At 38.1% G+C, this 14,381-nt stretch overlaps 1 protein-coding gene across 1 annotated transcript in view; it reads right to left on the reverse strand.

Annotated features, from left to right (window-relative positions):
- Positions 1-647: 647 nt before the first annotated feature.
- Positions 648-14,381, reverse strand: part of CLIC4 (chloride intracellular channel 4) — a 54,772-nt gene continuing 41,038 nt past the window's right edge. The window contains exons 4-6 of the mRNA XM_026657071.1: positions 13,529-13,635; positions 5,634-5,815; positions 648-4,741 (exon numbers count right to left, since the gene is read on the reverse strand). Of these exons, the coding sequence (XP_026512856.1) occupies positions 4,577-4,741; positions 5,634-5,815; positions 13,529-13,635 (454 nt within the window). The 3' untranslated portion in view covers positions 648-4,576. The remainder of the gene's footprint in view (positions 4,742-5,633; positions 5,816-13,528; positions 13,636-14,381) is intronic.

Genomic DNA, 14,381 nt, shown 5'->3' on the forward strand with positions numbered 1-14,381 from the left:
GGTTAGAGAGCAAAGATGGAAGTTTTCAGGCTGACCCATTGCTAAGCAGAAGTCCTGAGAGGTGTGTGGTTGAAACTCAGAACCAAAGTATCCCAGCTTGGGACCCTAACAAAGTATTAGTTAAGCCCTCCACAGTTGAAATTGAAATTTTTTATTGGAACATGATGAAAAATGGCTTTTCAACAAAAACAAACATTTTCATGGGAAATTTGACTTAAAAAAAAGAAAACTGCAAAGTGAAAGTTTCCTTTTTGGTAAAATGTTTTGGTCTTCAATTTTTGAAAACCAAAGTTTTTTAAAAACCAAACCCCCAAATTTTTAAAAAGTTGTCTATCCAAAGAGATTTTCCATTGGAAATATTGAAAAATGATCATTTAAAAAAGTTTCTTGTGAAAAAAACTGGCATTTTTAAACTCGTTTCTAGTCAACACTCCTCCAGAGTGCGTAAATATTATACCTAGTTACAGAAAGATAGACCGAGGTTAAATGCAACTAGACGTCACAAGGCCAATGGCAAAACTGGGAATTGTATGCCCTAAAGCTGGCTTTAACTGTCAGACAATAAAAATTGTGTATACAGTAGGGCATCACCACACACCCTCTTGAATTGTCGGATATGTGCATACACAAAAACCATCAAGATCTGCTTGGTAGTGAAAATATAATTTTATTTTTAGCTGCCAGCAATATACTGGTATATCTGTAAAAGATGATCCAAAGACATAAGCATACTACAATAAACTGTATGGACTTGTCAAGTATTTCTGCATACCACACTCCAATTCCAGATGTTCAGTTCTGGGAGTTTGCATCTCACCCCACTTCATCCCACCCACATACAAAAGACAAGAATTAGTGTCACAAGCTAAGTGGGCTGACTTGGGAGAGATAAAGTTTTGTTCCGAAGATTCTCATTTAACACGTTCAAATCATTATCTGAATGGCTGAGTACATTTTGCTGTTCTTAGCCACTGTGTTCTATGGAGCTAGATATCATGGTTTGGCTCAACAGTCAGTTTTTTTTCATGTGTCTGTTCCTTTGATATGAAAAGATAATTTGCTTCCTTAACATAGAAAGTTGATTTAATCTTTTTTCTTATCAAGGAACTGCACACACGTCTTTTCAATCAGTTTAGACAGACCCGTTCCAGAAAATTACCAATTTTATGGGAAAAATATAATTACGCAACTACACGGCTGCAGTAGTCCATGTGGGACTTTGAGTGCCAGAGAAAAACAGACACATAGGAAATGTTTGGCGTGCATGAAATCGTTTCAAGGGTTCACATGCATCCCGCTCAAACAGGTTTGCACATGTAGGAAGTCTTTTCCAGAAAGGAAAACTTTGTTTAAAAACCAAATTCACGTGTATACCTTGTTCTCCAGTCAAAGCGGGAGGGAATGGGGCCGGGGAGTTTCCCATTAATAAGGGTTACCGTAAGTGCTGGTCATTGGGGTCAGACTGAAGTCCTCTTTCCATAGTATACATATAGCCCAGCTGGCTAATCCCACCACACACCATCCTCCCAACGCCCTGCAGGTCTGACCTGCAGGGACGACCTGTAGAGGCAAAAGCTGTTCAGTCTCTACTAAGTTCTTGGCCTCTCTGCTGAGGATGCCAACAAGTGGGACAGCGATAGTGATGCAATGCAACGCAGATACCCATCCCCTAGGAAATCAGAAAGACAGCAACGCATTTCAGAGGTCAGCAAGCGGCCACCACATGGCATATCCCCTTTCAGTTACTAACCAACCAGAGCCTCGTTTGAGCTTTGACTAGAAGGGAAAAGCGCGTTCTTTTAGTGGCCGTCCAATCTCTGACGCTCAATAGCTCATTGTATTGAGACAAGAAATACATCAATGGGTGCCAGAGACAGCAAGAGCTTTAACTTGGTTCCCAAGCTTTTAACCACGTCAGCCATTAAAATTACTTAGTTGTAGCATATTATATTCAACATCCATGTTTTGAGGATAATTAAGAGATTATTGAAGGGAAATTACAAAGCATCTATGGTTTATACTACACTACAGGCCTGATATTTTAACAAGGTAAGTGTGTATATGCCTGCTTTTTTGTGGGCAGTTACCAAGTTTGTACACTCAACTGTGGTCACTGTACATACAAATGGTTAATTATGATCATGCGCATCCACGGTTACCCAGCACACACACAAGCTGTGTGCATACAGGGTGCCTAATTTGTTTACAAAAAAAATCGGGTCTGATCACTAATTAAAAAACAACTCCAAAGGGCCATCCTGATCCAAGTTTAATATAGATTATTAATTTCAATTGACTAAGCCATACCCAAAATTAAACTGATTCCTATATTCCATTTTTAGTTGAGCATTTTAAGCTATACAAAGGCAAAAAGCACCAAACCAATAAACTTCCATTGTTACCCTCCTTCTGTTATTAACAACTAAACAAAACCATGTTTTAATCTGACAAAAAATGAAATAATTCTTCTCTCTGGATGTAGCACTGGCAAGTATTAAACCCCTAAAGAAGATTTTTACTGCTAGACAAACTTTATTCATGGTGTGAATGGGCCTTTAGGATACAGTGAATATAAAAAGGCTACAGATCATTTTTAACCCAGCTGCTCTGTAGATTTTCCTTTCAGTTCCTGAACACCTCTGCAATAAATCATAATAGGGTTTGATTTTAAGTGTATCGATCGCTGTCTTTGAAGAGACAGGTAACAATTGAGAGTTGTTACAATAATGGAATTCTAGACCTAAGAAGGCAAGACAAAGGCACCACAAGCCACGTATACAAAGATGGAGTACTCTATTACTTATTTAAAGCTAACTTTATGGATATATGAAGTAGCAAAAGCAGGATGCTTAGAAAGTCATGCTGTTTTTCATAAAACTAGTGCTTACCAAAATGTTAGTGTAAAAAAGTGTGTTTCTGTGAGCATTTTGGTGTTATTGCAGTAGGTTTAATATCAGAAAAACAACCTACAAGGAATAGCACTTTCCAGACTTCTAAAATCAGTTAAATATAAAAAAGTATCATCACAAAAAATAGGTTAATGCTCTTTGGAGTAGGGTTTGATGGCCTCTAAAATAACCTAGTCATTTATTTCATGCATCAAAACCTTGCCTTTTTGTATTAAACAAGAAAACTATTCCCTGGTTTAGAAATATTTGAAAATAGCTTTTTAAAAAAATTGCAGTGCTATTCCTCAGTGTTGCTGCAGAAAACCTAAATGTAGAGTAGTGCAATGATTACGGTTATGCAAAATTGCCGTCCAGATATGTAGACAAGTGACAGTCAGGGGATAAATTAATTCCTAGAAAGGCTGGCACTTCACAGAGCATTATTTTTAAAGAGAAAACAAGAGAGGGCTTTTCGTTTAGAAAAATGCATATTGTATGTTAAGGCAAATATTCGCTTTTAAAGGTCACTTACACATGCTTCAGAAAAAAAATCTTTAAAAAATTCCCAGCAAGATTTCTACTCTAGTTGCTGTGTGTGTCAGTCTTGCATTGCTAATCATTGCACTCCTAGCTATCATATACAGTAGCTATTTGTCGACTAGAACCCTAAAGTTTACATGTACATTGTTTACGACAGCACAGTTTTCCTAAATAAATGCTACTAAGACGACCTACACAGAACAAAGGCTCTTTACTACCAAAAAAGCAGCCACTTGCAGTTCTTAAAATGAACCAATGGTGGGTGTCTAGCTCTTTTGGTTTCTTCATGATGCGCCATCAAAATGACCTTCTGCTAACTGTCTATCTGGTGTGACCCAAAACTCAGTTCAGACAGCACCAACCATTACTAATGCTCATTGGGCTCCAGAAGGCCCAGACCTAAACACATTCTCTGAGAAGCCCCTAAACAAAATTCAGACCAAGATCCCAACTCCCGCAGTTTGGGGCATTCATATCTGGGTCTGTGGTGGCCATATTTCGGGCGGGAGGGGGTTGTTTGTAATCCAACAGTTATTTAACAGTATTTTTTCTTGTTTTTTTTAAAAAATATATATATTGCCAAGTATTCTGCAAAAGGCTTTTTTGGAAATAAGATCCTTTGGTATACGACTGGGATAGACAAGCAGGTACAGATCAATATGTTGTAGATAACTATTTTATCCTATATGCAAACCTTTAAGAAGTAGTAAATTCCAAAATACATAAATATTTCTTGTACCATATACCAAGAGAATATTGTGGACCAATTAGTGAATTTCAAAAGAGTGTCTACACAGAAATGGACCAAATGTTTGCACGTTTAGCTATAGTTAATAGATAAAGAAAAGGAGTGGAGGAAAATAACCCTTTATGCTGGGGTGTTTAGGGTACCCCAATGCAACATTAAACACAAACTGTATTAATGATAATCTTCATATTTGCTGCTAAAGAAGGTAAAGAAAAACACGCCTCATTACTCCTGTTTTGCAAATTTTAGGTAATTACTGTACCTGCTCTATCCAACGTAACACTGAATAACTGCAAATTCATGCAAAATAAATGGTTATTTTATATGCAAAAGAGCAGTCTGTTAGGAGAAGCATTCTGTTATGGAATATGTGAGAAGTCATCTCTTTTGCAAGTGCTGTTTAGTTAGTGAGTCTCTTCGCTACATCGCTGTAAGCTATTTCAATCTCTTTGTCTCCGGGACAAGTATTGGTGAATTCATCCCTGCTGTAGGCATTGGTCAGGTATCTCCAAATCCCTGCCATTTGCTTGGGAATATCAAAATTGCGATATTTTTTGGCAACCACCTAGAACAAAAAAAGAAAAAAGAAATATGCAATGACTACTTCACGTCCTTTACGTTACATCAATTCTTGCATTCCTTGTCACACTAACCCCACAGAGTATAAACCCTACAATGTAACTTCCATTAAAGATCAAGATCAGTAGATCTTGCCCTTCTGGTATGTATGTGGACCTGGTGGTACACTATATGCTTCAGTTTATCTGAAGACAATGAGCAAACTAGTACTACAGATTAACTATTGCTACAACCAGGCATATAAATTTAACCTGGGGCTCCATCTGCAGTGTGAGACTGCCTAGAACAGTGCAAGAGAAGGGAACAGAAGTCAGACCATGGTAATAAAGAAAAATCTTCATTTCTGCAGAGTTATCCTCTCCCATCTCCCAGATCTTTCAGGTGTGTCTAACTTGTCCTCTGGTCCTATATTTGGAATTGTGCGATTTACTTGTATTACTAAGGCCATTTTCTATACAGATAGAAAAAACATGTGCTTAATGAAACGGGGAAAATCTGTAGTCATATGGTTGTTCTTTCTTCTTAAAGTCTCATGACTTCCGTGTTTCTACAGCGCATTAAAACCTGGCTTGACTTGGGCCATAAATCCTTGCTTCCTAGTTATCTGTTAGGTCTCACTGTAACTAGGGTAGGCACAGAAGTTTCACAGACATTTCAAGAATCTTTCATTAAATTATTATGCAATGCTGTTAATATTGTGGTTACACTTAACGAGGACATATGTATTGAGCCTTATTTACCAAGTTCATTGCAATGGGATGGTATCCAGGATCTTGTACGTTTTTTCTAACTTTTACTTTTATTATTTTGTAGTATATTATATCCACTATAAGAAATTAACTGAAATGACTGTGGTCGCTCCCAATAAAATCATTTACCTTGACAATGTGTAGTTTAGGTAGCAGATTGCAGTCTGCTAATGTCATCTCATTGCCATCCAGAAACTTGCGGGTAGAAACTGTGATATCCTCCATGCTGTTCTCATCTATCTCATCAGGGAGAGGAGTGTTCAGGTACTCATCCAGTTTCTGCAGAGTTTTCAAGAGGCTACGTTCCAAAGCTGCAGGAAAGGAATACAGTTTTACGCGAGAACAATAAAGAGGAAGGAAAGAAAGCCACAAAGCAGTTTTCAAAGAGTTATCAATCTATTCACTATAGATATCTATACAGGAAGCATGTCTGGTTCTTGCATCCTCTTCCTGATGCAATGTAATGCAAGAGAATTGGCTAAGCTTAAAGCACCTCAGTAATGCACTCAGAAGGGATTAGTTTATAGACAATCTGTTTTTTACCATTCACATTTTAAGAAAAGTATGAATTCAGGACTTGTATATTAAGTGGAAAGAAGTGTGTCTCTACAAAATTCCAATCTATCTCCAGATTTTTGTTTTTTATTCATCTCCTTGTACCTACTGTAGTACATCAGATGCACTTTATAAGAGTTACTTGGCACATATGTAGCCCTACATACCACTAAGTCTGCTTACATGAATTTGCATTGCTGTGATACCCATGGCAGTGCCAAAACACTGAAAGACATTCAGTCTCCTTTGCCACAGCTAGTATGGCAAAGTCACTCTAAAAGCAGCTTTTCTGGTCGCTGGTAGCATTATACACTGAATTGAAATCTGTGCTACCGACCAATACTGGACAAACTGAAGTTTAATCTTAGGTCTTGTCTACATGGAAACAGGCACAGAAATAACTAAACCAGCTGTAATTCACACCTTCAGCACATGTCTGTGTGGATGCACTTATTCTGGAATAAGAGAACCCTATGTCAGAATAGGGCTCTCTATTCCAGAACAAGTGCATCCACACAGACATACACTCAAGTAACTGAAGGTGTAAATTAACAGCTGGTTTAGTTATTTCAGTGCCCGTTTCCATGTAGACAAACTCTTAGCTCTTTTTTTTTTTTTTTTTGGTCAGCTTGACATAACTTAAAGTCATTAAAATATACCCTGTAAGGGTTTATTGCTATCTAAGGTCTGGTCTAAATACAAGCTTGCACCAGTTTAGTTAAATCACTGCAAAACCCTAGGTGGGCACTTACTTGCCATTTAAGAATGGCTTATGTCATTTTATCTTAAATCTGTTCCTAACCGAAATAAGTCACACAAGATTTGCTCTGATTTAATTAAATCAGAATCATACAAACATAGGACTGGAAGGGACCTCAGTAGGTCATCTAGTCCAGTCCCCTGAACTGGGGCAGGACTAAGTATAATCTAGACCATCCCTGGCAGATGTTTGACTAATCTGTTCTTTAAAACCTCCACTGAAGGAGATTCCACAATTTCCCTAAGTGATTTGTTGCAGTTCTTAACTACCCTTAGCATTAGGAAGTTTTTCCTAATGTCCAACCTAAATCTGCCTTGATGCAATTTAAGGCCATTACTTCTTGTCCTGTCCTCTCAGTAGTTAAGAACATTTATCAGCGTCCTCTTTATAACAAGATTTTATGTATTTGAAGATTATTTTCGTGTCCCCCACCACCACCCAGTCTTCTCTTCTCCAGATAAAGAAATCCAATTTTTTCACTTTCTTCATAGGTCATGTTTTCTAGACCTTTAATCATTTTTTTTTTCTCTCCTCTGGACTTCCTCCAATTTGTCCACATCTTCTCTGAAGCGTGGTGTCCAGAACTGGACACAATACTCCAGCTGAGGTCCTATCAGCACTGAGAAGAGTAGAATTATTTCTCAGGTCTTGCTTATAACTCCTCCTACTTATACAGGCCAGAATGATGTTCACTTTCTTTGCAACAGTATTACATTGGTGACTCATTTGGTTTGTGATCTACTATAACTCCTAGATCCTTTTCTGTAGTACTCGGTCCCAGACAGGCATTTCCCATTGTGTATTAGTGCAACTGATCTTTTCTTCCTAAGTGTGGTACTTTGCATTTGTCCTTATTGAATTTTTTCCTATTTACCTCAGGCCACTTCTTCAGTTTGTCAAGATCATTTTGAATTCTAATCCTGTCCTCTGAAGTGCTTGCAACCCCTCCAAGCTTGGTATTGTCTGCAAACTTTATACATGTACTCTCTATGCCATTATCCAAACCATTTATGAAGATATTGAATAGAACCAGACCCAGGACAGATGCCTGCAGGACCCACTCAATATGCCCTTCTAGCTTGATTGTGAACCATGGATAACTACTTTCTGACTATGCTTTTCCAACCAGTTGTCCACCCAGTGCATCTAGGCTATATTTCCCTAATTTGTTTGAGACGGTCATGTGAAACAGTATCAAAAGCTTTAATAAAGTAGAGATATATCACTTCTACTACTTCCTCCCTAGCCACAAGGCTTGTTACCTTGTCAAAGAAGGATATTAAGTTGGTTTGACATAATTTGTTCCTGACAAATCCATGTTGATTTATTTATCACCCTATTATCTTCTAGGTGCTTACAAACTGATTGCTTGATTATTTGCTCCATTATCTTTCAGGTACTGAAATTAAGTTGACTGGTCTATAATTCCCTGGGTTATTTTTATTCCTCTTTTTATAGCCAGATGCTATACTTGCCCTTTTCCCAGACTCCACAAGTTCTCAAAGATAACTGCAAATGGCTCAGACATCTCTTCAGCCAGTTCCTTAAGTATTCTAGGATGCACTTCATCAGGTCCCGCCAACTTGAAGACATCTACCTTGTCTAAATAATTCTTAACTTATTCTTTTCCCATTTTAGCCTCAGATCATATCCCATTTACACTGATGTTCACTATATTAATTATCCAATCACTGCTATTTTTTTTTTTTTTGGTGAAAACTGACACCAGAAAGGCATTTAACATTTCATCCATTGCTGCATTTTCTGTTATTGTCTTTCCCTCTTCATTGAGTAATGGGCCCATCATGTCCTTGGTCTTCTTCTTGCTTTTAATGTATTTGTAAAATGTTTTCTTGTTACCCTTTCTGACCCTAGCTAGTTTGATCTCTTTTTTTTTTGGCCTTGGCCTTTTTAAATTTTGTCCCCACACACTTGTGTATTTTTATATTCATCCTTCATAATTTGACCTTGCTTCCACTTTTTGTGTTTTTGGGGGTTTTTTGAGTTTCAAGTCGCTGAAGATCTCCTGGTTAAGCCAGGGTACTCTCAGTTTTGAAAGCACATGTTAAATTTGTTGCAACTCTGCATGCAGATAAGTCTGAACTCTTGATAAATCAAATTAATCAAAGACAACAGCAGAGGGCAGTATAGCCCATAAAACAAATGCAAACCTAATTCTACAACACTGGTTATATTGGAGGAATTTTATCTCTTTTCTAAATGTAAACACTGCAGAAAATAGTAGGATTGTGTGTTTTACTTATATTCAACTGCAACCACCATTTAGGAATAAAATAAGATTCCTCTGATGATTCAAGGGTCCAATCCTGCATTGCTCATGGCCTGTCAATCTCAAAATTTGGGGTGTTATCAGAAAGCAGTAGCGCTTCCCAAATATTGCTATTTACTCTTCACATGGCAAGGATAAAGCTTTATACCTTTTTTAAAAATATGCAAGCCAATGAAATGAGTGTAAATCAAAACCTTGGATCTGAACATCCTGAATGCTGGGATAGTTCAGATATGAAGTTTGCAGCTCACTCCCACCACTAGTCCAAAGCAGCTGAAAATCTTTAAAGAACACTAAGTTCTATGTGAAATTTGGTACTGTGTGTTCAGGTGATTAGTATAAATAGATATTTAACAAGATTCCGCCCCCTCCCCCTTTCACACGGCTAAAACTTCTATACGTTTTATAGGCAAGTTTGAAGTCTGCGCAAGTTTACAACCAACCTCTCCCCCGAGACGGTATTTATAATGCTGATAAGCTTTTTATAGAAGAAATGGAATTGCTCTGTTCTAGTTTACTACTACTATATGTTGACCTAGTTATTGGAATGTTTACTATATGAATACATTGGTTTAGTTTAATGGGTAGCTGTAGGAAAACAACTAGGAAGGAAACAATGACTCAAGATAAGCCACTTCTCCACAAGCCCTGGAGGGTTAAGAGACAATGCCATTACAGGAAAAGTCTAGGAACCAGATGATCAAAAGGATTATAGCAGTTTGAAAAGTCTCCCTCTCAGGAGATGGTGGGGAGCTGGGGCAATCAGATTGACATGCAGACACATTCCGGGGATGTCTGAAGAAAGTAGGGCTACCTACTTTACCATCAGAAGACAATAAGACTTAAGATAAGAGAGAGACGTGGTTAGATATTTAAACTCCCCTTTTCTCTAAATGTTTTGTTCCTACTGTTAAAAACAAACAATACTTTGATTTTCAGAGGCTGTTTGATCAGGAAGAACAGTAGATGCCAGAATTCAGTCCGACCTGCTGAGTAAGCACTCTCAATACACAGGGTACTGTAGCGCAGAGCCCTATCTAGGAGTGGGATAATTGTGGAATTCTACCCAGGATAGGTAAAGGCATTGGGACTGACACCCGAGGGGGTGCACTGAGAGAGTCCAAGGAGACAGAAATGCAGCTAGCCCTGTGACCCACCTCTTCATGGTTTAAAGTAAAAATAATTTTAAAACCGTATCCTTGCTTGTTAAAAGTAGCTCCTTAGGCTGTTGGAACAGATTTTAGAAACCTTATTTACTTCCAGATATTTATGCTACCTTAGTTTCACAGAGTGCAGTGCAAACAGTACACAGATTGGTCAGTGTCAATTGTATACAACACTCATGTTAACACAGGGATGCTCTGGTTACATATGCTATGCTGCAGGGGACAGTTTAAAGTAATAAAACCCCAAATCCAAATTTTATTGGAGTTTTAAGAAATCATGGGTGTGTTTCAATTGAATGCTGCTTGAACGCAGCATTGCCTAACTAGGCTTCTCTCTTTAGAAATGCTGAAATCCTTTTGTTAAATCCTGTATCTTGAATTAAATGATATTTTAAAGTAACAGCTAGGAGTCCATAGACCTACAACAACAAAATCCATCAGGGAGACACTACAGAGCAGAATTGTTCTGAATATTGTTTTCTTGAACACAGCTGCTATAATAGATCCCTGGGGCAGAAGGTTGCTTGGCAACTGGGAGTTCTTATTTACCAATAAGTAATTTAATCTAAGGTCTACATGTTGCAAACTGAACAACCCATTGTGCCTTTAGTCTGGATTGGTTATGTCATTTTGAGGTTAGATGGTTATTCCTAGCAGCAACAAAGCAAGAGAAAAGTATTAGACATAGTTTTACTTAAAATTATGGTTGAGCAGCACTCCGCACTCGAAGTTAAAGCAGTCAGAGGACCAGATTGCTTCTAGTTTAATAGTAAATAAATTACTCTCTAATACACACTTTCAAATCTGGTCAGAGTCTGCTGGAATGAGTGACCATCCTTGTTATCAATACAGTTCCTTAGCAGCTTCATTTTAACCAGGATTTGGTGTCTCTTGTAAAAAAAGAATTCTTTAGATGACAACCCCAATAAACAGGAGCCAGCATGTGTATAGTAACAGAAGTCATGAGCTAGTATTATGCCATTATCCAACAAGTTTGAAAACATACCCTAAAAATTGACATCTATTTTATAAGGGTAAAAAATATTTCAAACACAAGTGTATGCAACTGATTACAGATCACACTAATAGTCCAGATACAGCAAAGTAAGTGCACTAGAGTATCAATAATTGTAAGGGGCTATCAGACATCTGCTCATTAATGCGCTGGCATATGGACTGGTAGCAAGTGTGTGAACGAGACTGTTTACTTATCCAGCCAAATTTCTTGCTCTTTTGTAAGTGGCATTTGCATTTTATTTACCCTTTGTGGCTTCTGATATGTCGGCTGTCTTCATGTAAAAATATAACCCATGAAAACTCTGCCACAGTGGCAGAGTACGCAAGTTAGATTTACAAGCCTCCAGCTGGCAGAGGCTACCTGGATGATGTAAAGGATGCAACTGACCTTTGAACAGCAGGATACCAATTGGGATGACAGCAGCTTGTATTTGCTAGACAAAGGATCTAGACCAGAGTTAGCTCTAGGGAAGAGCTGCTCAGAGAAACCAAAGGTTGAAACAAGCAGCAGCAAGATACAAGACAGAAAGGAAGAGAAATGTGAATTTACAGATGTTTAATATTAAACTGATACTTTAATTTCATGATTGAGAAAAGTTGCAGGGAACATTAATGAGCCTATGATCATTTTAAGAGTTAAAATGCTACCCAGTTTCCAGTGGCACAGCACTCAAACTGGAAACTTATAGCAGTGGGGGAAGGGAGTGAAGGTGGATTCTGAAGATGGGAGGGAGTGAGGCCTTCAGGCGACTGCAGGAAGGCATTGAACACTTTCAGCACTAGTTTATCGGAAAGTACACTCATTCTCAGAGTTAAAGGTTAATTAAAACTCAGCTTTTACACACAAGTCCTTAACTTTATCATGGACAGCAAATCAAGGCATTTCACATCTCTGCTTTTCAATAAATTACTAAGAATTACTAATGCTGTCCAGGTCCGTTTCTAATGAATTTTTGTGCACAGTTTAAGAGCCGAAGTCTGCCTCTACCCGTCTTGGGTTGGAGTTTCAGAAGTGCTGAACACCAACAGCCTCAAATGAAATCAACAGGAATTGTGGGTATTTAGCATCTCTGAACGTTAGGCCACTAGTTGCCAATGGGGAACCCAAAGTAAGCTTCCAGGGTAGAATACATAGAATATTTCAAAGTAAATGTGATTAACTATAAAGGAACACGGTCAGTTTAAAAGCGTGACCAGGTGACCAAGACGCCCATAAGTTTAGTGTACATCTGGCTAAAAATTCAGATGTTGCAATGCACTATCTACGGAGTCAGTTGACAGCATGTCACAGGGAGGCTGCCTGGGGGCAAGTTGAGCATCACTGCACATTTCAAAGAAGTTGCATGTCATGGTTAAATTCCCCAAATGGGTATTTAGAACAGTCTAGACAGTCAGTTTGACTAGACAGCCTAACTGGTCTGGTTCTCTCAAGGTAGATTCGGAGTCACTGGTTCGGAGATCATTAACTCAAAAGACTAAAAGCCACCTACTCAATCATGGAGATTTTGATTAATAGGATTTAAGATTTACAGTCAGCCATTACAAACTAAACTAGCTTGTTTGTGTGTTTTACACCCTTAAAATGCACCAGTAATTAAGGGGCAGGTCCACTAATGGTACCACTAGTAACAAATGAATTGCAAGTCATAAACCCCTCAATTAATAGGACCATCAAATTAGTCCAGAATTAGTAACTGACATCGGCTGCCCCTAAGAGAAAAAAGGAAGTGAGGTTAAGTGTTGTGGGATGAGAACAGACAGAGTGAAAGTAGTGCTGTCCCATGTTACATGTGTAGCCCTCAGAACTGTCAACAATACCTTAGTTTGCCCTGAAATAGTGTCTTTATGTCGTTTAAACACACCCATCAAAGAGGTGATCTGGGTAGCCCTGGACTTTCAGGGAGCAAAATCAGATTAAAGGGATGTCTAGTTCAGGGAAGTTATTTGTGGACATCAGCAGTGCTGCCTGGACACAAAACCTCTACCATACCCTGTTCTACCTTGTAGAAGGGAAAATAGTACAAAACAATAGAAAGAAAACAAAAGAGAAACAAAAAGAAAAAGAAAGAAAGAAAGAAAGAAAGAATGAACAAACAAAACAAGAAAACAAAAGAAAGAAAACAAAAGAGAAGAAAAGAGAAAGAACACTAAAGAGAAAGAATGACAGCTGCTCTTGCCAAACCCACAACCCAATGAAATACCAGGCACTAGAGATTACAGGACTGAGGTCTCCTACCTTCATTGGCCTCTGGTCTGGAATTCTTGATAAATGCAGAAAATTTGGCAAAGATGTCCATTCCAGCGGTGTTTGATTCTGGGTGCTTTGGTGAAAGCTTTAAGTACCTAAGCAGAAAGATGCAATAGTTTGTGGGCAAATATTCCAACAGCAGTTCTACTGCAATATTCAGCAGAAACAATATGACCAGTCAGCCATGTATTTATTAGCATTAAGCAGGCAAAGAAACGTGTACACTCTACTTAGGTTTTTAACACATTATATCGGTGGATTTCGACTGGTGATCAGTGGACCCGTGGGGTACACAGACTATGTCTAAGATTTCCAAAGAAGTCATTACCTCCATTCAAAATTTCACAGGGGTCCACAAATGAAAAAAGGTTGAAAACCATTGTTCTATATTATGTGCATCTTTATTAAAAAAATGTAGTCATTTTCAGGCCCAAAATTTAAGTTTACAAGATCCAAATGGAAATGTTTAGAGTTTTTTAAAACAAATATCAATAAACTGTGTTGATTTAAACATTTGCAATGTTGCACTGAAGCAGGGCAATCAGAATCTGGAGATGAAACTGACTGCCAAATGTGAAACTGGCTGTTCTACTTTCACTGTAAACCTCAATGATCTGCAAATACTGAACAGCATAAACAGTGAAAGGGAAACTCAATTTTATTAACTTAAATTGGTATCAATAACATGCAAGGAATTTTAAAAAAAACAAATTATGTTTAACCCAAGTGCCCCTTTAAAATGTTCTTTAGACTTATCTCAATGTGACTTAACTATCTATAACATGAGTCAGGACCTGGAATTCTGAAGAACTACAGTGCTTATTTCTGCGATAAGGATTAC

This window comes from Terrapene carolina, unplaced genomic scaffold (assembly GCF_002925995.2).
Source record: "Terrapene carolina triunguis isolate 2854851 unplaced genomic scaffold, T_m_triunguis-2.0 Scaffold236, whole genome shotgun sequence".
Lineage (NCBI taxonomy): Eukaryota > Metazoa > Chordata > Testudines > Emydidae > Terrapene > Terrapene triunguis.